General features: G+C 42.5%; 1 protein-coding gene across 8 annotated transcripts in view; it reads left to right on the top strand.

The window, feature by feature from the left end:
• FAT3 (FAT atypical cadherin 3) overlaps positions 1-24,580 on the top strand; it is a 532,268-nt gene that overhangs the window by 378,025 nt on the left and 129,663 nt on the right. For 7 of the 8 annotated variants that reach the window (XM_067568394.1, XM_067568392.1, XM_067568383.1 and 4 more), the window contains exons 5-6: positions 14,250-14,564; positions 18,569-18,779. In XM_067568394.1, coding sequence (XP_067424495.1) covers positions 14,250-14,564; positions 18,569-18,779 — 526 coding nt within the window. Of the gene's footprint in view, positions 1-14,249; positions 14,565-18,568; positions 18,780-20,906; positions 21,038-24,580 lie in introns of those variants that run through there. The other variant, XM_067568428.1, reaches the window with a different exon arrangement.

Genomic DNA, 24,580 nt, shown 5'->3' with positions numbered 1-24,580 from the left:
AGAAACCACATAAGGTTTGCTGTGCATGTTAAAGACACGATTCCTACCATGACCACTCATACAGCTGCTGTTTGCAATTTTGATTATGTGGTTTATCTACAGTTAATGAATTATATGCTACTGAGCGTTTTTATAATTAAACCTGATCTATTGAGACAAGTCATGGTGAAGATTACAACTCACTTCCTAATTATTTTCTTAGATGTGTATCTATGACATTCTGGTGTGCAATCCAGATCAGCGAGGGGCTGTGTCACCCCTGCCCTGCAAACTTGTTGCCTCATGATGCTTTGCTGCTGTAGCCCTCACCTGCGCCTCTCTCAAACAGCATGCAGGTCATACCCTGCGGCTTCCACCAGCCTTGGCTACCACTTGCAGGGTGACCCCAGCACACTCCCAGGCCCAGATTTTCCCCCAAAACGTGTTCTGCACTGTCCGGCTCCTTCCTGGACTGTTCACATATATTAAGTCCATTGCCCTTGTAAGGGGATCAATATACAACAGTTTAAGTAGGCAACTCTGCAAACGAAAGTTTTACGTTTACATTTTACGTAGGCAACTCAGCAAAGGAAAGTTTTGAGTTGGGATTTGAAGGAGAATAGCAGCTTTATGGATGTTTACAAGGCGTACCTACTAAGCCTATAGGGCAGCATGGGAAAAAGCATGGACATACGTGTTTGAAAACTCCACAAATGGACAGTGGAGTCTGACATTTCGCGCACTGGCAGCTTAATAGCAAATGAGAGATGATAGGTAGGATTTTCTCTTGACATGTAGCAGACTGCTGTGCTGTCATGAGATGTTCATGGAGAGGCTTTACACTTATCCATTTCAGAATGCAGTAAATACAACTTCACACACAAAGATTGACAGCGTCTCCAAGTGTATTGAACCTCTGAACTTTGTCATTTTTTTTATATAATATAAAAATCCTTTGCTCTATTACTATTAATAATTTAGATTATTTCAACTAAAATGCAAATCAGATTTGCTTTTCATTATTTATTCCCCTTGTTTACTTTTTAGACTTTCAAACTCTAGACCAATAAAATAAACTTATCTGTTTAACTTTTGTTGGAGTGATGCTGTACGTATGTTGATTCCAGGATATTAGAGAGACAAAATGGGCAAGGGAATGATATCTTTTATTGGACCAACTTCTGGTCCAAGGTTTTGAGCTACACAGAGCTCTTCTTCAGCTCTGGAATAGATAATCAAAAAGTGTCACAGCTAAATGCAAGTTGCAACAGATTGTTAAGCATAAGGAGTTAACACATGTTGCAAAAGACTATTGAAGATGAAGTGGGCAATTAACACCTTTTCAGAAACAGGACAAAAGAGGTTAAGTGGGTTACTGATGGTTGTAATGAGACATAAAATCAGCATCACTATTGAGTCCATGATTTTTGTATGGCAAAATGATGAATTTAAGCTTCCAGGCTCATCTTTTGAAGGTGTTGTGCAGGTTTTCTTTGAGGACTGTACTGAGAGGTCAGATATAGAGTGATCATTTTGTGAAAAGTGTTTGTCCATGGGTGATCAGTTGTTTTTGTCTTCTATCATTTTTTTTTTTTTGTGAGTTCATTCAAGAGTGATTGTCTTGTTTCACTCACATAGTTGATGGGTGAGATACACCATATGTCGCAGTAGATATGTGTAGGGCCCATTGATCTTGAAAGGTGCATTATGCAGGATGTTGATCATTTTAGCAGTGGAGATATGTCTGCAAGTTTTGAATCTGTTGTTATGGCAGGATCTGGTGGTGCTTTGAGTTAGTGTCCTGGGCTGAAGATCACCTATTCTGACTTCCTGTATAACGTACGTCATAGAATTTCACCCAATTACTCTAGTATTAAGCCCAATAACTTGTGTTCGACTAAAGCATATTTTCCAGAAAGGCATTCAGTCTTGATTTGAAATCATCCAGACTTTTCTTAATACAGTCCTCTAATGTTTGGATTGAAAATACTGCAGGGGAAATGGGGAATGTTTATTTCCAAGCCAAATAACTATTTTCATTTTTTTTCTGTAACAAAAGCTTTCTTCTTAGTAAATTTTCTGGAACTTTTTTTTAGGCAATACTTGTCATTAGGGCCTTGAAACTATCTGACAATTTAATCTTTAGTTTTGAATTGTAAAATGTTGTTGTGTTCCTTTTCCAGCTTGGATGTGGCTTGAAGCCGGTGGCTTTTCTACTCAGTTGCCTAGAGTGTTTGTGTCTGTAATAGTCTGTTGTTAAAACTGAATTGTAAATTACTCATTTATCATATTTAGCCAAAGTGAGTGATTAATTTTCATGACTGAAAACGTAAGAGTACCAGATTAGCAGTTCTTCAGTGGGAGTGAAGCAGGAATGAGTCCCATTGCTATAACTGGCAGTCAGGGGCGTGCGCAGAAATTTACATTTGACTCCTTTTGGAAGGACACATTCTGTGCCCTCATCCGTTCATCCTCCCCGGCTGGAGCTCATTCTTCCTTCCCCCACCCCTCGCCTCAGCCCCCAGCTCTTGCTCTCCTCCCCCCCCCCCCCCCCCCCCACACACACACACCCTGGCCCTGACAGGATCTTGTTCTTCCAGCCCCTGGGGCTGGAGGAGTTCTGTACCCCTGCCCCTACATATCCCCCCCCTCCACACACACACACACACTCTTGTGTATGCCCCTGCTGGCAGTCTTTTTAAAATAAGTGTTGGAGTCCTTTGTGTTTTTCAGGACAGCACTAATTTGCATTAGATTAAGTGAACTAAAGAGCTTCTCACCTCATGTCTGTTTTACTTCCAATATCTCTTTGATCCATTGTGCATTGATATTTTAGTCAATAAGCCCTACATTTAGTATAGTAATATCACACATTTTACAAAAATTGTCCTAGAGTTCCCTAAAGCGCTCAGACACTTTAATTGTTCAGTGAGATACACAATAACCAACCACACTTTTCACACACACTAATTCAGAAGAGCATTTTGATGGTATTTATGCTATTGCCACTAAGCATTCTGGGTATTGCTTTTAATGACACTCCTGTAACTATTGCAGTCTTTCTCTGAAGTGTAGGCCCACTGTATTTCACTCTCTTTGACTTTTCTTGCAATGCTTCTGCCTTCCGAATCTTACATTTCTTCCTCGCGCTAACGTCCACAGATCAGTTCCAGTGGATACTTCAGTGTGTTTGGATCTTGCAGGCAGAACCGCACCAAGTAGTCAGTGGCAGGAGGAGAATGCCCTGCCTCTTGAACTCGCCTCCATTTTTTTCTGCCTCCACAAGGGAGGCAGCTCAGCCAGATCTCCCTGCTGCAGGGAGAAATTCCAAACTTTATTTCAAATGTTGAGGCTAACAGTTCTGTTGAGTACAGTCTATCTAATTCCCAGCCATATCCTGTGGCTTCATTTAATTGTCCCCTCAGCTCTGTTTCCCTGTCTGAGGTGTTTGCAGCAGCTGGGGCCTTTGCAGGCCCCAGGGAGTGAGCTCGGCCCAGAAAACCAGAGATGCCAAAGGAAAGGACTGTGTCTTCTGCTTCCATGCCTGTAGAAGGCAGTTCCCTTCACAGCCCAGTCTGGGTGGGATCACCTCAGCTCCCCCACCTCTAGCAGGAAAAGAGCTAGGAAGGACTGGAAAATAACTGGCTCCAGGATAATCAGCCCCCTCTCTGCATGAGGAAGATTGCATGGATAACCCTACAGCCCATGCCTGCAGCCTTGCCTCTGACTAAGGAGCTCAGCTGCCTCCTCTCCTCCCCTTTCCCATGGGTTGCAGATGGAGGGCACTGAATGCAGCACAGACACTGCCAATGCCAGAAAGTTTGATTAAGGGGCCCTTGGGTCCACCTTCCTCCCTCTCCTGCCACCTCTGTAACAGCTTCTCTCCCCATGGAGCTAGACCCCTGGTTGGTGGCACGGTCTCTCGATTTGGGAGCTAATTGGCTATCTCTAGCTTTGATCAAATGAGGTCACTGAACATTGCCCAAAGAGAGTACCTGTGGAACTGTGCAAGAGTTTCAGGAACAGATTTGTCCCATTCCCAGTCTCAGCAACACATAGAAAGGCCACGACCTGAATGAAATCATCCATCGTCTCCAGATGGGACCATTGCAACCACTTACCCTCCTATTTCTAGCCTCCGAGAATTAGGGACAAGCAGAGCAGGGCCACAGCTGAAATATCTAAATAAGTTCCTAATTGTAATTAGGACAATCCTCCTTCAGTTAAGCAGCAAATCCTGTTCTTAGGGGCACTGGCAATCTCAGGACAGAGTTGGCATGTCTCCTGTATTGAGATCTGCTAGACAGTCATTAGTTCACTAAATTCTGTATATTGGTCATCCAAATGGCCGGTGCCATTTTCTTTCTTTTGGCAGAAGTCTTCTCCACATCTTAGTGCTCACAGGAAGACAGAGGAACTAGTTATATATGATCTATCTTGTTTTGGATGTCCATAATTAAAGGATGAACCTGTTCCCCACCCTGGAGGCGCATTGTTATGAAAATTGCATTGTAATGGATATGCGGACCTTAGCATAAAGAGGAATAGGGAAATGTATTCATACTTACCTGAAAATTTCCTTTAAGCATTAAAGTGAACAGATGTGGCTTATCCTGGAGGCAAAATGGATCATCCAGAATAGAGGTGAAAATTGACATGCATGGTTTTGAGTTTGTTGTCATTACGTGGGATTCACCATACTCTACAGTAGGAGAATTTGTGTATATTGAGGAACACAATCTCTAATTTAGGAAAGTAGATTTCAATTATGCTATTCTAGGAGGCAGGGCGTTCTGCTAGTGCCAGTGACCGGCAGATTTGATTTTGCTCCCAAGCTGTTGCTCAAAGAAAGGAAATTTTCAGGTAAGCATGGATAAATTTTCCTATGAATTGATATAGCTCAGCACAGCCTGGATTAATAATCCCTAGAGCCATTGTAAAGTTGCAGAAAAATACAAGATATTTCCATTTTTCCAAGGAAATTGCAGAGAAGTTTTCTTGGTTTTGTGAGGGGATCTCAACATTACCTTGCAATGGGATTTTCAACTGTTTGATGTTTGCATTGAGGATTATAGTAATGTTGAATGGAAAGTGAGTACATTAGAGAAGTCGGTAACATTGGTGTGCTGGAGTGGCAGATATCCTTTTAATACCTGGCAGTTGCTAGAAAAGTTTACAGACTTGCTGCCACACACATCCTAGAGGAAGGGAGAAGGGTGGCCAGAGCATCTTTGCAAGCTGCCTCCGATGCAGCGGACTCGGCAGCCAGAACCATGACTTCGGCATTATTGATGAGATGGGCTTCATGGCTGCAGTCCTCGGTCTTCTGTCAGAGGTCCAACAATTGATCCAGGACCTCCCCTTTGATGGCACAGCCCTCTTTGCCAAACAGACAGATTCTAGGCTGCATGGTATGAAGGACTCGAGGTTGACATTGCTGTCCCTTGGCCTACATACCCCATCCTCATCCAGGAGGCACTTCAAGCACCAGCAGCAGTTTGGGGACAATTCCCGCAGGGACACATATAAAAGAAACAGTAAAGACACAAATACAAAAGATACCAGAGCTGCTCATAATCTGCTGCCCCTCAACCTGGCTCCAGCTGCCAGAATTGAGGCAGAAAGCAAACCTTCTCAAGGTGTGCCCGAGGGTGACCTACCAGTTCCACCCATGAATCCAACCTCCCCTTTGTTCTCTTCCTGTTGAGCCCATTTTCTCCCAGCCTGGGTCACTGTAACATCGGACAGATGGGTGCTCAGTGACTATTGGTTGCACCCTCCAGTTTGCCTCTCTCCCGCCTTCCCACTCTCCTTCCCTGTCCCTCTTCAGGGACCCCTTTCATGAGCAACTCCTCGCTCAGGAGGTGCAAGCACTCTTGCAGGTGTGTGCAGTGGAAGAGGTTCCCCAGGACCTATAGGGGTCGAGGTTTTTATTCCTATTATTTCCTGAGTCCAAAGGCTAAGGGAGGCCTGAGGCCCATCCTGAACGTAAGGCGCCTCAAGAGGTACCTGCGAAACTTTAGCTTTCTGATGGTTACGCCAGCCACCATTATTCCTTCCCTGGATCCTGGGTATGCTGCCTTCGATTTAAAGGACGCCTATTTTCACATTTCCATGTTCCTTAGTCACAGGAGGTTCCTATGGTTTATGGTAGGAGATCACCATTACCAATTTGCAGTGCTCCACTTTGGCCTCTCAACCACACCAGAGGTCTTCACCAAATGCATGTCGGTGGTGGCAGCCTACTTCTGAAAGAAGGGAGTGCAGGTTTTCCCTGACCTGGACGATTGGCTCATCCGAGGTAGGTCAAGGTCTCAAGTCCAGGTCAGCATCACAACCTCCAGGAATGTTTGCCAAGCACTAGGCCTCCTAATAAATAAACAAAAATCAACATTAGTCCCGGTACAAAGAATAGAGTTTATCGGAGCTATGCTGGACGCTACCAAGGCCAGGGCTTTCCTTCTGGAGGAAAGGTTCCGGACAATGACGGTGTTGATAGCTCGCATTTTGGCCCACCCTCTCACTATGGCGAAGATGTGCCTCAGCCTGCTAGGCCACATGGCGGCCTGTACTTATGTGATTCGACATGCCAGACTGCACCTCAGGCCTCTTCAGATGTGGCTGGCTTCGGTATAGTCTCCAGCTAGACATCAACTGGACAAGATACTTACGGTCCCTCCGCATATACTTACCTCTTTGATGTGGTGGACAAGACTGCATCAAGTGCTCGCGGGAATGCCCTTCAAGACACTCCAGTTCTCAGTTACACTGATCTCCGATGCCTCAGATTCGGGATGGGGAGCTCACTTGGGTTCCCTAAGAATCCAGGGAATATGGACGTCAAGGGATCTGGCATTGCACATCAGTGTCAGGTAGCTCAGGGCAATTTGCCTGACCTGCACAATCTTCCTGCCTCATCTCTCTAACAGGGTAGTGCAGATACTCACGGACAATATGGCCTCAGTATACTATATCAACAGGCGGGCGAGAGGCCCAGTCACCAGCCCATGCATTTCTCGGACTTATGCATCAGTCACTACATTCACCTGATAGCGGTGCATCTCCTGGGTCTCAACAATTCTTTGGCGCACTCAGCAGGTCCTTTTACTTTCACCATGAGTGGTCCCTCCATCTGGAAGTGGCGACTTACATCTTCCAAAGTTGGGGCAATCCCCAAGGGGATCTCTTCGCCACCAGGGACAAAAGAAAGTGCCATCAGTTCTGTTCCTGTCAAGGTCTCAGCGCGGGCTCCATCACTAACGCCTTCCTCCTCTCCTGGTCAGGGAGCCTCATGTATGCCTTCCCGCCAATACCTCTGATTCAGAAAGTCCTGCTGAAGTAGCCCCAGCTTGGCCCCGTCAGCATTGGTTCAGAACGCTCCTGGAACTAGTGGGGCCCAGACAGTGAATCCTTCCGTTGTGACTGGACCTCCTGTCCAAGACCAAGGCCGCCTACTCCATCTGGAACTGGCCTCCCTATATCTGATGGCATGGATGCTCCGTGGCTGAGTCGTGAGGAACAGACCTGCTCAACCCAAGTCCAAAGAGTGCTCTTAAAGAGCAGGAAACCTTCTACCAAATCAGTTTATAGGGATAAGTGGAAATGCTTCACCTGCTGGGCAGCCGAGCATGGTATCTCCCCAATGGAGATGTCAATCCCAATGATGATAGATTATCTGCTCCATTTGAAGCAGGGGGGACTGGCCTTTTCTTCCATTAAGGTTCATGGAACAGCTATATCTGCTTTCCACCCTCTGGTGGAAGGTAAAACAATTTTCTCAAACGAGATGACAGTCAGATTCCTTAAAGGGCTGGAAAGGATTTTCCCACCAACAAGAGACTCCTCTCCTCAGGGGGATCTGAATTTGGTACTCTCTAGACTCATGGGGCCTCCCTGTGAGCCCCTGGCCTCGTGCCCTCTTATGTTTTTTTCCTGGAAGGTCGCTTTCCTGGTGGCCATTACATCCACAAGATGGGTCTCGGAGATCAGAGCATTAACCTCAGAGCCCCCCTACACAGTGTTTTATAAGGACAAGGTCCAACTACGCCCGCATTTTTGCCTATGGTAGTCTCTCACTTTCGCCTCAAACAGGATATATTCCTTCCAGTCTTCTATCCCAAGCCTCACAACTCCAGTGAAGGGAGGCGGTTGCTCACTCTTGATGTGAGGCAGGCTTTGGTGTTTTACATCGACAGAACCAAACCCTTTCGTCACTCAACATAACTGTTCATTGCGGTTGCGGATCAAATGAAAGGACTGCTCATGTCCTCGCAGCGAATCTCAAAGTGGATTATGGCCTGTATCTGGGCCTGTTGTGAGCAGGCCGGAGTCACGCCCTGGCATCCTTAACACTCGCTCAATGACGGCACAGGCTTCATCCGCAGCTTTCTAAGCACATGTCCCCATTCAGGATATCTGCAGAGCAGCTACCTGGTCATCAGTACATACTTTCACATCTCACTGTGCCTCGACACAGAAAGCTCGGGATGATGCTGGCTTCAGTAGAGTGGTGCTCCAAGTGTCACTACTCACCTCACTGCTGGTGAGTCAGACATGAGCAAGCACTTGAAGAAAGAATGGTTACTTTCCTCGTAACTCTTGTTCTTCGAGATGTGTTGCTCATGTCCATTCCACACCTACCCTCCTTCCCCTCAGTCAGAGTTCCAGCAAGAAGGAACTAAGAGGGAGGAGGAGCTGGCAGCAAATATATGTGGGCGCATGTGCCCACCCCTGCAGGAAGCGGTAGAGCCAGCTTGTATGGGTACCACTAAGGGAAAAGTTTTCCAGCATCGGTGCATGTGTTATGCACACACCCCTAAATTGGGAATGGACATAAGCAACACATCTCGAAGAACAAGTTACAAGGTAAGTAACCATTCTTTCAGAAAGGGAACATTCTAAAAGATTTTCAATACAGAGTTACAAAATATTTTACTGCAAAAATTCCATAGAAAATTCAATTCTACTTTGAAATGTTTTTTGTTCCAAATTTGGAGACTGAATTCAGTCAGTAGAGACTAAAACAAAGGGTTTTAATTATATTTCAGAAGCAATTACAATATGCTTTTAATTTTAGAGCCTGTACCAATGCTTTCCTAATAGGAGAAGCTATTTTTGTAAATGTAACGGAGTGGAAAATTCTCTTTTTTGATTTAAAAAAAAAAAAAAAAAGAGAGAAAAGAGGGTGAGATGCAAGTTTGGATTCTGCATAAACTTCAAAACATAGAATTAGCCCCAAAATCACTGCTGTCTGATAAATCCATATCTACATTTTATCTATCGGTATTCACAAAAAAACGACATTAAAAAAAAGATTCTCAAATGGGCAATGCGCAGAATATATTCGGGGAGCGGCGAGCGTGAGACTCTCTAAGGGAAAAAAACTCACTGCGCACATTTTACCCCCTGTCTCGTTCAGTGCAGACACTGGGCAGTGCTTACACAAGCAGTGTTTTGTTCTCTCCTTACTGTTCAGTTTGTGGCCCACTGCACACTATTCCAACCCTGTTCTGATGACAGATGCACCCTCTTCCTCATGGCCTTTCTCTAGGTCTCATTGTTATGTAATCTGAGTTTTTCACAAATATTAATGAATGTATTTTTACAATATCTCTGTGAGATGAGGGGATATTATTATCCCCATTTTACACAGGGGAACTGAGGTACAGAGAGATTAAAGTCAAAAGTATCCAGTAATGTTGGGTGCCCGGTGTGAAATGCATAGGGCTTGGTGATACAGCACTTTATGTGCTCAACTCCTATAGTCTTCAGTTGCTCAGTGCAGTCAGTCATCCAGGAAATAAGGAGCACACAATTAATTACCATTTATAAAAAGTTTGGATTAGGTGACTGGCCCAGCATCACATGGATACTCTGTGGCAGAGGCAAGGATAGAATCCAGTTCTCCAGGGCAGCATTCAGCTACCTTACCGTGTTTTTTCTCTTCATGCAAACCCTGTGTCGCTCACTACAGATCTTCCAGCTTCTGCAACAAATGAGTCAGGGGTCCGACAGACAGTCTTCTTCATCACACAGACCTGATTCATCTCCAAAGAAGGGCCATTCTATACAATGAATGGGACAGGGATCCTATGAAAAAATAGGATATGATCATGTAATTAAAGACTGTATCATAATGCATATGCAGAAGGGGGGGACAAAATAAGGTTGCACAGGCATCGGGGGCATTGAGAGCAGAGGTGAGATTTGCATTCAGTTTAGCTGCCCAGACCAGTCACAGCCTGCTGCAGTTATAGAGAAAGTCTTGCTCAGCCCCAAGCTCAGGCATGCCCAAGTGTGTGGAGTCTTCTGGGTATTTAGTTGCTAAAATCTAAGTTTCTACTGATCATGTGTGAGCTGTGATTTTCCAAAGACTAAATAAACTTGGCCAAATTCAGGCAGATTTTCAGGGGGTCAGCAAAAGGCCCATCCCTGACGCAAAGGCTTTACCAACTGACACATCGCCGCTCCAAAGCATGGGACACTAGAGCTTCTCCAAGAAAAGGTCCCCAGAATTTTTTAACATGCACAAAACAACATATTTTCCTTAGCCTTGTTCTCAGAAACCGCTGGACCATTTTGGCTGAAATCTTTCCAAAAAGAAAAAAAAAAACACCCACACACAATCAACAACAACAATATAAAACATTCAGCTTCAGACAGACACCTGGCTTGGAAACTTCAACCCAAACAGTTAAAAGAGAGCTGGCTATATTTTAAAGAAACCTTATTGAAGGCGCAGGAACAAACCATTCCGATGTGCAGAAAGAATAGCAAATATGGTAGCGTCTAGCTTAGCTTAACAAAGAAGTCTTTGGTGAGCTTAAACGCAGAAAAGAAGCTCACAAGAAGAGGAAGCTTGGTCAGATGACTAGGGAAGATTATAAAAATACTGCTCGAACATGCAGGAATGAAATCAGGAAGGCCAAAGCGCAACTGGAGTTGCAGCTAGCAAGGGACATGAAGGGGAACAAGAAGGGTTTCTACAGGCATGTTATCAAGAAGAGGAAGATTAGGGAAAGTGTGTGCCCCTTACAGAATGGGGGAGAAAACCAAGTGACAGAGGATGTGGAGAAAGCTAAGGTAATCAATGCCTTTTTTTGCAGTTCTGCAGAAAAGGACCTGGGGGTTACAGTGGATAAGAAGCTGGATATGAGTCAGCAGTGTGCCCTGGTTGCCAAGAAGGCTAATAGCATATTGGGCTGCATTAGTAGGCGTGTTGCCAGCTGATCGAGGAAAGTGATTTTTCCCCTCTATTCGTCATTGGTGAGGCCACATTTGGAGTATTGGGTCCAGTTTGAGGCCTCCCACTACAAAAAGGATGTGGACAAGTTGGAGAGAGTACAGCGGAGGGCAACAAAAGTGATTAGGGGGCTGGAGCACAAGACTTATGAGGAGAAACTGAGGGAACTAGGCTTGTTTGATCTGCAAAAGAGAAGAATGAGGGGGGATTTGATAGGAGCCTTTAACTACCTGAAAGGGGGTTCCAGGGAGGATGGAACTAGGCTTTTCTCAATGGTAGTAGATGACGGAACAAGAAGCAATGGTCTCAAGTTGCAGTGGGGGAGGTTTAGGTTGGATATTAGGAAAAAGATTTTCACTAGGAAGGTGGTGAAGCACTAGAATGGGTTACTTATGGAGGTGGTGGAATCTCCATCTTTAGAGGTTTTTAAGTTGTGGCTTGACAAAACCCTGGCTGGGATGATTTAGCTGAGGTTAGTCCTGCTTTGAGCAGGGGGTTGGACTAGATGACCTCCTGAGGTCCCTTCCAACTCTAATCTTCTATGATTCTAAAATTTGGCATAGTCATAAGCAAGTGAAAACAGGGTCTTATTATAGAAGTATCAGGTGATCTTAATAGGCTGTGCTACCAGTCCTGCCTATAATGTTTTTACACTATGATAGTTGTCACGTTTTTATTTGTATCCCATTGTTTGAAGGGCTCCTCTGGAAGCTTCAAAGACGTATCTTTCCCTGGTAGTTGTGTCATATTCCATTATGCAAACAACAGTATTTTCCCTCTCACTTTGGCATTTTTTGTGTATTAGGGACACTGTAGAAATAATAAATAGTATTACACTGTATTTTGATTGGTGTTGAAATTACGATGGCTCCTTTTGTTTTGATATGTTACATCCATGCTGTACTTCCAGTATTATAGATTATTTTATCTATAGTATCAGCAGAAGTCCTGGAATAGAATTTCTTTGATAACTTTTGCTTATGCTGACTACCTGTCTTGCTCTGCAGCAAGAGAGCAGAAGTATGACAGGATCACACTGCACTGTGGCAAATTTTTTCTTACTTTTTTTTGGTTAGTGATAGAATGTGGGTATTGGCTTTCTGTTTGTTTAAAAATGATCTAGCATTCATGGACTTATTGAGTGAAAAAACTCCTACTTCCCAAGGTGTTAACTTCACAAGATGGGAGAGGCACATCAGCAACCATTCATGCAGCCTTTTAAAAAAATAAATACTGTTTTAAAAAGTGCAGTGATGAGGAACTGTTTGGCTGAGCTCATGGCAATGAGCAATGAGTCTTTCACCTCTAGGTTGTTGCCGTTTCCGGTAGTGACTGACATATGGCAGTGTAGTGGCTTGTGAGAAATACAATGATGGTCTCAGTCGAGTTCTCAGGAGACAGGTGTACGCATCACGAGATTGCAATCCTAACCAGTACTAATTGGCACCCAAGTTGACAGTCTCTGAAGAGAGAGGCTGAAACTCGTAGAGCAAGTCCCTCTCTCCAAAGAAGTGATTGGATGATTTGGGGAATCTTACATTGCTGTATTGTCTGTAAATAGAGGGTTTGAGTCTCTACATCTGTCAATCCAGCACTTTCCACAGTTTCAATTTTAAAAAGTGTGGTTTGAAACAGGCAAGGGGAGAAAAAAGCAGCTTGCCTCCTTCCTAGAAAATGCTGTGCTCGTGCTGCTGATCCCAAGACCACTTCAGCGTTACTCTAAAACTAGGTTTCTAATTGCGGGCAGCAACCAATGTCAGAGGATAGGATTTCCAGAATCATTTTGCTTTCTTTGAAGATTGGTAGATGCGACTTTGTTTTGTAAGGAGAAAAAAAAAAAAGACATTTAATTGAAAATAACCCACTGAGCAGCTAACCAGCAAGAGCCATCCCTGTGAATGATCGGCACAGCCAGACTAGAAAGTATGTAATATCTTGGCTGACCACCATTGAAAATTGCTATTGTGGGAATTGGCATGTTAGCAAATTTAGTTGAAAGTGAATCCAAGCTTTTTTCATGCAGACAGAAGTCTCTTTCTGCCTTATTACTTAACTTGTTACAATTGTACTTGAAAGATGCGGGGAAACTTGACTGATTTTATTAAAAATAAGGAGTATCACTAAATCTCTTGAGTTCTTGCTGATTTTGGATCATTTCATTTCCACAATATTTCATAGTTAAAATTATTAGTAATCTTGTTTTAAATCTGATGATTTAGTTGGGATTGGTCCTGCTTTGAGCAGGGGGTTGGACTAGATGACCTCCTGAGGTCCCTTCCAACCCTAACCGTCTATGGTTCTGTGATTTTAAATCTCTGCTAAATTCCTAATTAACTCTTTTTTCCCCTCAGATTACAGTGCTTATTTATTACTGTCAGCTTGCTGCATAGTTTACACAATGCTTCAGGAATTTTTATTAAGTATGTCTCTGGTTTTGTTAAATTGATATATGTATCTCTGTTTCCATTGCAGCCATATAAATCATGGGATTAATGAGCCGTCAGATTGTGGGTAATGAATGAAAAAATGGCAGTGATCCTTTCAGAATTTAAGAAGAAATATGTTAAATTTGTCATAAATGCTATAAAGAAACCACATCTCTTCTTCCTTGTATGATTTAGGAAACTTCTTAAAAAAAAAACAAAAAAAAACTATGCAGTGGTGCAAGGGCCCCACCTAATCCACTAGTGAGCAAGTGGTTAATTCCAGTTCAGTTTCGCTCTCTTTTTGTATCACTATTCAGAGGCTATTTGAGAGACAGAGGCAGGAGAATGTGTTTTGGAAAAAGTAATAGATTTCTACACCTGGGGCGCTAGGTTCTGAGTTGAACCTGCAGCTGGGGAATTTTCTGTTTACTCTCTTTTTTGCTTATGTGAACTTGTTGGATTTTTTGTTATAAACTTCATGCCTTAAAGGGAAGACCTTGCTGATTGTCAGAGTTATTTTTCCATGTGGGTCATTCCACCCATTTACAAAGTTGCATTAGATTTAGATTGCATAATTCTTCTTATGTATGTATTTGATCCAGGTAACTGTCACGGATGGAGGTGTCTCTCCCAAGCAATCTACTGTTTGGGTGGTGGTTCAAGTTCTGGATGAAAATGATAACAAGCCTCAGTTTCCAGAGAAAGTCTATCAGATCAAGTTGCCTGAGAGGGACCGCAGGAAAAGAGGGGAGCCAATCTACAGAGCTTTTGCATTTGACAAAGATGAAGGACCGAATGCAGAAATTTCCTACAGCATCGTGGATGGAAATGATGATGGGAAATTTTTTATTGACCCTAAAACCGGGATGGTTTCTTCCAGAAAGCAATTCACAGCAGGAAATTATGACATTTTAACAGTAAGGATTCATTAACCAGAATAAACACTCACCATTTGATGTTTCAAGAATTGATACCTGTTTTTAAAATTTTGCATAAATAACATCACATTTATGTTTAACTTAGGAGTTATATATAAAACCTTAACCCATTAAGAAATCCAGTCTTCATACATAACTATAGATAAAGAAATGAGCTCTTTTTACCTTGACTGTTTTCATGCTATGGCATATAGTTAGTTCTTCTCAGGTTGTTCAAATGGTATATCTTCAAAGCATCAGTTTGTTTTTCTAATGTAAGGGAAAAAATTGAAGGCTGAGGGCTTGTATACACACACAGTAGTTGTATCGCTTTAAGTTAAAAGAATACATACATACGTAATACAATAAGTTAAAAGAATACAATCCCCTTAGTGTGGATGCAGTTATACCAGTATAAAAATACTTAGCATAGTATAGCTTATGCTTGTAAGTGAAGAGATATAGTCTATATTGGTGTGAGGCACCTTTATACCGATGTATCTTCATCCACACTAAGGGCTGCACTTGAATTACTATTTTGTTAAAAAAAAATTACAGTCCTAACCAAAACAGTTATGGGGTACAAAAACTGTGTGCAAACCAAGCCTGAGGGAGGCAAGAGATGTGTGGTATTTTTTGATAGAATGAAATGTAGTGGCATATGAACTCCATAAATCCATATATATTGAAACACCCTTGTGTGGCTGACAATGATTGCCGGTAGGCACTTGAATAAAGGATAATGATAAACAGCAAAGTATTGAGTGGGCACAGGTGTCTAGTACTGCGTCACATGAATCGATGTTTCATCCCATCTTATTTCACATCTTCATCAGTGATCTAGGAGTCAGCGTAAACAGCTCTGTGAGCAGCTCCCTTCCAAATCACACTGCGAGCCAGGTCTCACTCACTTCCTGGGAATTAGCTTGATTAATAGTAAAAATAGAAAAATGTAAAGTTCAGTTCAAATCTTCTCCCCAGGCCGAGTTCCCACTAGGATTCCTACCATAGTATTGCTCAGGATACAGCCTTGATCTTCTCTCTCTAAAGAGCTCATCTCCCTTAAATCCAAGCCAAGTAACAAACCACATGCTACAATTCACCAGACCCCCTTCATCTATTTCCCAGCAAGATCAATACTGGCTAACAGGAGAAGATATTTCAGGCAAATACTGCCAGCTTTTTAAAAAGCATGTTAATCACATTAATTGATGCTATCGTCATATATATTTATTAATATCTCCTATAGCGTATCATTCAAACACACTAAAATAAAGGAAAACTAGCCGAGCTCTCAGGATTTTGGCATAAGTGACCAAAGCCCCCTCCGTGAAATTAGATTTGCAACCCACATCTGCCCTTCTCTTACCCAAATGTTTGTCATCCAATGTCTTTTTCTACCCATAGGGCTTGCCTATATGGAACGTTACTGTGCTGTAAATCAACAGCCCTATAGCCTGCTGCACATTAAAAAGTCACTATGTGAACCCTGCTGCCTTACACTAAAAGTACTGAAGTATGCTTTGATCTACTGTAGTTTGAAGCAGCAGTAGATCAAAGTGCACTATGGAATTTTTAGTGCATGGCCACAGCTTCCACGCCACCAGTTAGCGCGTAAGAGGTTAAGTGCTGTAGATTTACACCCCAACTTGCCACGCACCAGTGCTTGGTATGGACAAGCCTCTAGATTGTAAACTATTCCAGGCAAGGATCAGGCTTGTCAAGCACCATGCACATCGATAGCATAATATAAATAATAAGAATTAACACTACGTTGGGAGGAATTGTGAACACTGAGGGCAGACACACAATATAAATAGTTCTAGAGAAATTGAAACAAAGGAAGAAAGTAATCATTTTGGAAAATGGGTTGAAATAGTCCAAAACATAGTGCTATAAGAGACTGGAGGGTGATAGCATACAGAAAATTAATATTTCTGCAGCCCAAGCATGATAGCAAAAAAGGCTAACATAACTTTGGTCCATGTATGTGTCATGTCATAGATCATAATTGTGTTTGTACAGTGCCTGGCAACGTTAAGTTTGCTCTCAGTCTGGATCTCCGAGTAGGAATACAGTAATACAAATAACGATGAAAATAATAACAACAACAACAACAGTGTAAACAGCAGGATATAGGAATTATTTAGTCTGGAAATAGGAGTAATGAGGTGAAACTAAGGGAAACTTTGGGAAGATTATGAATAATAATACTTACCTCTAATGTATCGCTTCTCATCGGCAGGTCTTAAAATGCTAAGGTAAATATCATTATCTCCATTTTACAGATGGAGAAAATGAGGCACAGAGTGGTGTAGTGACTTGTCAAAGGTCACCCAGTAGGTTAGTGGCAAAGCCAGGAATAGAACTCAGGTCAAACCTTCTGATGGTGAAAGCCTATTACATTTAGAAAAGTCTTCTAGAGAAGATAATGAAAATACACTAGTCCAATTCTGGACCAGTATCAATAAAGCTCTGTTAGACACAGGCACCAATAACAGGTTAAAAGTGTGAATTATTGGACTGGAAACAAATGCCATATACTGTTAGAAAGCTGAGTTCTTACCTGTCTTTTTAGCACTAGCATGGCAACCAGATGTAAACTTTTACATCTCATTAATGTGAATTCCATCATGCCTTTTCCCTCTGTTTCAATCACAAAATATTAATACCCGATATCTCACATAAATTGCAGCAGATGTAAAATCCATGGAGTTCAGCTACAGGTGAAGAGAACCTATATAAGATATCGAAGTTATCATGATCTACCGTGCTGAAAGCCTTCTGTATTCAGTATTTGTTCTGTGAGTTCAGACATTCCTATAATACTGCCAGTGTTGTTTGGCAGTGCCTGTTGTAGTGGTTTGTATCCCTATTGCATAGCAAGTATTGCTTCAAACCCAACACAATTTTATTTTATCAAATTCCCCTCGCTGCCTCAAAACTGCAGAGAAGACGAATAAGCAGTGACAATCTCTTTACACTTGAATTCAGTCTCAGGTATTGGGGCAGGCCATTTATTTATTTATTTAATCAAACCTTTTTTTTTTAAACAGAAAATTGAGTTTTCAACTGAATGAGACCCTCTCTACACTTACCTCCGAGATTCGGTGGCAGTTGACGGGAGTTAAGCAAGCTATGCAAAAAACTTGCGTAACTCCCGTCAACGTCTCGGCTTCTTTTCTGCGCACTATCTTCTCTGCACTGCGCTGACGGGAACCATGTTCCCGTCGACGCAGCGCTGCGCCACTTGTGAAGGTGGTCTTAGTACGTCGACTTCTGGATCGACTGAGTGGGTCTTCACTGACCGCTCAGTCGATCCAGAGAAATCAATCTGATGGCGGCGACTTTGCCGCTGTCAGTGTAGCCGTAGCCTGAGATTTTAATAAGTGAAAATTGTTTGCTTTCTGCAGAAATTTTTGATTTGGGGTGAAATTTAGTGGCCTTTGATACACAGGCATCCCTTCAGACCTTACCTCTGTGAAACTACAGAAAACCTACATATTTAGGCTAAAAACTGAAATATTTTGATTCAGATATCTTGTCACAGTTCCTCAGGAAGGATTATAGTTCAGTTTCCTCATGTCCCCATTGTCCTCCATTGCTGGGCTATGTCTCCCATGATTCATCATGGCCAGGGTACATGGCCATGATACAACTGCCTCCCTCCTCAGGAGGAGGCATGCTGCATAACTGTAGTGCATGCTGGGGTTGTAGTCCATCCAGGGAGACAAAAGAAGATACTGGGAGCATGAGGTCCCCAAAACACAACTTTCAAGAGGCCAGCAGCATTTCCAAATCAAAAGATTTTGGGTTTTGATTTTCACGGAAAGATCAAACTTTTACATGAAAAATTTTGACAAAAATGACTTCCCCCCACCCCATTTTTGTTGAAATTTTCCACAGAATAAGCCCATCTTTATTTTGGTGGGAGAAGTATACTCAAGACTCACTGACAGAGCAGCATATTAAGCCACCACATCTGTTCTCTCTGTGTGTAACAGATAAAAGCAGTGGACAATGGACGACCCCAGAAGTCTTCGACTGCGCGCCTCCATATTGAGTGGATTAAAAAACCTGTACCCTCGCCTGTACCACTGACTTTTGATGAGCCCTTCTACAACTTCACTGTCATGGAAAGCGATAGAGTGACGGAAATTGTGGGAGTGGTCTCTGTGCAACCCGCTAACATACCTTTATGGTTTGATGTAGTTGGTAAGTTTGAACTCAGTGCTGTGAATAAGTACCAAGAAAAACACCTTCGGATGTGTGGTTTTGAGAGTGAGAAAACTAACAGTGAATTATCATCCAAATTAAAAACACGTGAAATGCTGATATGAAAATGCCTAATTTAATAATAATAATAATTAATAATACTCACGCTTTTGTTAGCTAAGCTGAAAAGAAAGCGCTGTATGGCTGGATTGGTTTTTTTTTTCATAGTATGTTATTTACTGCAATCTGAATGTTGTCTGTCATTTAAATTCTATTGTCATACTTTGCTAATCTCATTTCTAAATGTATTTATGGTACTTAGATTTGCTGTCCCTCATTTCTCTCTTTTCTTCACCTTTTTCTGCATTCTGTTCTTTTTTTCTGCTTCCGACTGCCCTGCTTCAAGGTGGCAAGCATGCTCGAGAGATGTTCTATATTCTACAGACAGCTTGTGGGCAGAACTGTTCAACAGAAGGTACCCTTAGTGCAAACACATTTGCTCAAATACAACTATCCAAGCTGCCTTTTTTTTTTTTTTTTTTAATGCAAGTTCTTTGAAGCAAATTATATTACATCTTTCATAAGTGCCTGTGACAGGATGGACTTGATACATTCTTTTTTATGACAGCTTTTATCGTATCCAATTATTATTCCTTTATTCATGGATTTTTCACAATTTAACAAAGACCGGAAAAAAACGAGAGAATTTAAACATTTTGCCGTTCAATGCCATCCGTTTAAAATGTGAAATGGAAAAAAAAAAAATAGGAGTGAGCAGTGTCGGCATGTGGGTTGCAAATGGAGCCACCAAAAAGATTATCTTGAATGCAAGCTGAAAACGAGAAATAAGTTTAGATGTGAGATTTCAAGCACAAAATTGCCTACTTTGCCTTCCATAACATTGCTTATAAAGGTGGGGGAAGGAAAAGCAAGCATGATTGGTGGAAGGCAGGAGAAGGCATGACAGTGGTGATACTTTAAATGCAAAGGCAAATACAGTATGTATGTGGATATCAGAAAAAGAGGGAAGAAAGAGTGTTGCTTAGCAGTTGGAACAGGAGTCAGCATTCCTGAGTTATGTTCCAACTCTGCCACTGATTTATTTGTGTGGCTTTGGACAACTCACTTAACAGCTCTGTACCTCAGTTTCTGTCCTTAACTGCCAATTTGTGCAGATCAGGAAGGGAAACTGCTCATGTATCTATAGCTGGGTCTGAGATGCCAGCCACATTAAAACTAAACCCAATGCTGGCATTGTCCTCTTGGGTTCCTGTTAGCCCTTTGAGAAGAACAAAACACATCTCCTACTCTCTTCCTTGCATTCTTTGATTGTTTTAGCACAATATGAGAAGTTTATTAGCATCATGTTTACATTCCCTTCTTCTTTCTGACCCTAACTATCCTCCCAAGGAGAGAGACACCCCCTCCTTTATTGACTTATTGTCACTTTTTGAACTCAAACTTCTTGTTGGACTTCTCTGTCCTTCATCTTGTGTTGTCTTTTTCTCAGTGAATTCCACCACTCTCATTATAATGTTCTCAATTTCAAGTGTGAGAGAATGCCGCTGCTTTCCTGCTACATTCTTACACGTCATTATACTTATTCCTGTTCCAGCACCTCCTCATAACGATGCTGAACATGTCTGCCTCCCAAACAGAGGCTGATGAAGCACATGCACAGTTAGAGCCCTTAGTTTGTAATTTAATATGGCACTTACAGTTAGAATAGTTTAAATAATTTTAAAAATTGGTTTTCGTTTATTTTAAAAAAATATCCTAACATTGTCCCTAAAGGCTCTAGAGTGCTGCAAGATGTTGAGCCAGTACCAAGAGGTGTTGAACACCTAACTTCCGTTGACTTTAATAGGAGTTCTGAGCACTCAGCACCTCTCAATACATTGCAGGGTCGATCCCCTAGTCAGCAGCTGTGGCCATCTACGTTAGTAGTAGTAGTATTTCTACTGCAGTAGTGCCTTGTAGCACTAGGCATGAATCAGGACCCCATTGTCCTAGGTGAGGTACAAACAAAGAACAAAAAGATGGCCTCTGCCCCAAAGAGCTTACAATCTAAATATTTTATGTTTAAATTAATGTAGCTGTTTCTAATCAGTGTCAGTTCCCCTACAGGAAGCTGAGTGGGACTGATGATTCCCGACAGCTGTTTGTGAGCAACACTAAAAGATGGCAGCAATCTTACCCGACCCGAATTTTGCACCTGAATCTCCACGCACATCTCACAGCAAAGTCAACAGGAGCCCTGCAGGCTTATGCAAGAGCCTGATTTGACCCAGAGTTTGGGGTTCAACCTTTATCTTTACTGGCTTCAGAAAATAAATGAGAACCAGAATCTCCCAGAACAATGGTTTCCCTTCAGTTATTTTTTTCCCTGATATCCACTTGCCTGTGTGTTTAATTTTGAATTCACCGCCTCACATAGGAGGCTGCATTCTATTTGGACCATTCTAGTCAATAATGGTTAACTTCTGTTTTCAGCAGGTATTCAGTATACTTGTCCATTCACGTAGAGTCAACAGCATTGCATTGTGAAGGCTTTGTACTCAAAAGCCTATTTTCTCAGTTTTTGTTATATTTAATCACTGATTGATAAGAATCTCATTTTCAGTGTAATAGAAGCTCCAAGATAGTTGAAATTCTTTTTTGTTCCCATGTAAACTGAGCCCTCCCTCTGTCTCTGTCTCTTTCTCCCCTTTGCACTGCTCATGGGAGTGGTATGATAATTAGTGTGCTACTTTAACCGCATTAGCTGAGCTGCACGGTGCTGATTGTTGCTTGAGTAGCATGTTGCACAAAATCCTTCTGACACTCTCCCAATAGGTCTCTCTCCATCCCTTCCTCCTACTCCTGATGTAGGCCTTTAAAAGGACAGGCTTCTTTTAAAGCCAGAGCAGGACCTTCCTACCCATTGTGCTTAAATTCTAGTAATTTCAGGATCCCTGACTAATAGTAATGTAAACTCTTTCCCGTGCAAATCACATTGCACCAATTTTCACTGAGTGCCAAAACATGTGATTCCCCAGCCTCCTTTGAATAATCTGCTGTGAGAACTGTGTAAAATATTTCCTTTTTCTTTTTTAAATACACCTTACTTTTCTGCCCTGTCCTCAGCTTCTCAGGAGAGTCACGCCTTGGATTTGCTGCTAACAGCTACTTTGCTGAAATTCAATATATCTCTGCAGCGTCCTTCTCTTTCTAAGATAATCTGCTACATATGAAGTCTTACTTTGCCTGTTGTGTTAGTAATAGTTCTAAAATATGCCGTGTTTTAACTGAATACTGGAGCTGAATTCAGAGTACTTGGTACCTGTTTTATCAGCATATAGATTTATTTTATATCTGTCAGAACCAGAAACCTAAATTTCCAATCCTGGCCTCTCTCAGACTCTGAGAAATTTGGGCTGTATCTCTCTTTCTGCAAATGCCAGAGGCAGTTTAGACTCTTCCGTGGGACTCTTCCTGGAGTCTGTCCATTCCCTTACCATCGTTGTGTCTCAGGCACTGCAAATAGAGCAGATGTTCAGTTGTCCCATTTTTCTTTTAGCATCCTAGGTTTTATAACTGATTTGGGCCAGCACCAAGTAAGATTCCCTCCTCCCCATCCCTTGGGGACAAATATTATTTTGGGGCTCTGCTCCCTCAATTAGAAGCACCTACCAAACTCCTTTTCTCCTGCCCTCCACATCATGACAAAGCAGGCCATATGAGAGAACCTGAAGACCCAGAGATGCTCTGTCTCTGAGGACCTGCTGAGCGGCTGAACCAGACACGCTCTGCCTGAGTCTGCCAGGGGAAAGGGCTGAGAAATCCCCCCACATCAGCCTGGTCTCCTATGTAGATACCTCCCTAAACTCACTGTAGTCTTCTTCTGTGCCTGGGACTTGACCGTCCTCAGCAACCGGGGATTGCTCAGGAGTATGTCCAACTCACTACCTTGGTCCAATCCTCTTCAAAGGGGAAAAGCTCTAGAGTTTCTCTCTGTCCACATCAGTGGGTAATAGAATGATTTGCATAGAAGTCTGCCATGCTTTCCCCTTTTACCAGAGGAAAATATGGTCTTTTACAGGAATACATGCCTGTTTTCATTTTTACTTACTTCTCAGCAAAGGAGGGACACAAGGGGCTCTTACACCTTCTATTTTCTACATTTCTCCCTCTAGTCATAAAGTAAAAAATACAGAATGGAAACAGAAGAAAATGCAAAAGGAAAGATAAAAAGCATGCCACATTTCCTTACGAGCGCCAGAGTATACATATCCATCAGGCCCTGCAATTAGCAGTTTCTCTGGTTCATCTTTGGAAATTGCCTCTAGCATTATAAAACCCTTTCATTCCGCCTGTCTGCAGCAAGGAAGTTCATGAAGGTTTTGATGATAACATTAGCCAGGCTAATTCCGTCTAGAAAGTCATATATATCTGTTTTTCGGTGGTACTCTTTTAAGAGCACCATGACAAGGAGCCAGCAACCCAAAAGACACTCTCCATGCTTTAGGAACATAGGTCTCAGTCATCTTTAAAAAAAAAATCCCTGATTCCTTCACAGATGATCACATAGTTAAGTTTCAAAACAGATACAAGGAAGGTGGCCAATCTTCCATATACAGAAGAGTCTCATTCAGCAAGATATTGGTGCTAATCTCCAAGGTGTGTCAGAACCCAGTTTCACGCATCCAGATTTACGTGCAGCGCCTGTGTCTCTTAGTTTCTTGCACAGAGAACCCCCCACCCCCAACAAACACACACTTGCAAGACTGCACAGAAATGCACCTCCAGTTTCCTGGTAAAGCCTGGAACTTCTCAGTGAGAGATGCAGAGGGAAGGGAGGACATAATCTATAGTGATTCAGAACCATGTTTGAAACAAAAAGCTTATGTGATAGTAGGATTCTACCGGCACTGTCTAAATCCCTATTTGCTGCCCATGAATGCTTGGGGAACCACAGCACACAGGGATCATGGGTAAAGTCAGAGAGTCTCCAGAACACCAACTTCCTAGAGATAACAATGCTCAGGCTGACTCTCCTCAACGTCAGGGGCCACCTGAGAAAGGAACCATTTCCTGGTTCAGTCAGAGAAGAGGATGTTGAAATCAGCAAGAGGGCACCAGTAGCTTTGAGTTCTAATTGCCAGAATGACGCAGGTTCTTTTGTGGGCAGAAGGTTCTCTAGCTTCTTTCCGGTTCATCCACATAAAGAGGATACAGAATGCCAGAGCGGACTGGCTAAGCCATCAGCTGACAACTGGGAATAAGAAGCATTCCAGTTGATACCCAAATAACACACCTTCTACCTGGATCTATTTACAGCCTGTCAATAGATGAAGCAGAGGCTCATCTTCATCAAGGGAACAGAAGCTCTGGCTCACAGATGTGACAGTTCAGCCTCCCTATACCTCCTCCTGCTTTGCACTCTACTAGGAAGAGTGACTCAATAAAAGAGGAAGCAGCCGTCATTTTCATCATCACAAGTTGGCAAAGAAACCTGCACTAAGATCTCATAGGGCTATTGTATAGGTCTCTGCATTGTCCTCTCAGTAGGCAGGATCTTTTATACCAGGGCCTGTTTCCCACGTCATACCTGAGTTTGACATCTTGGTTATAGAGTGCCAAAACCCTAAATAAACAGGGATATTCCTCTAAAGTAATAGTGTGATCCTTAGCCTCATGGAAATCTTCCACCTTCTTGGTTTATGCAGGAGTTTGGAAAATATTGTGTTACCATTGCCAGGGCAGAAGGATTAGCCACAGGAAACCAGCTGTTCCAGGACCGTACTAAATTGCTTTCCTCC

Source organism: Emydura macquarii, unplaced genomic scaffold, assembly GCF_026122565.2.
Source record: "Emydura macquarii macquarii isolate MOO-44397 ecotype Brisbane River unplaced genomic scaffold, CSIRO-AGI_Emac_v2 contig_318, whole genome shotgun sequence".
In the NCBI taxonomy this organism is placed as follows: Eukaryota; Metazoa; Chordata; order Testudines; family Chelidae; genus Emydura; species Emydura macquarii.
Note: the sequence above shows the minus strand (reverse complement) of the source record. Positions and strands in the feature narration are given on the sequence as shown.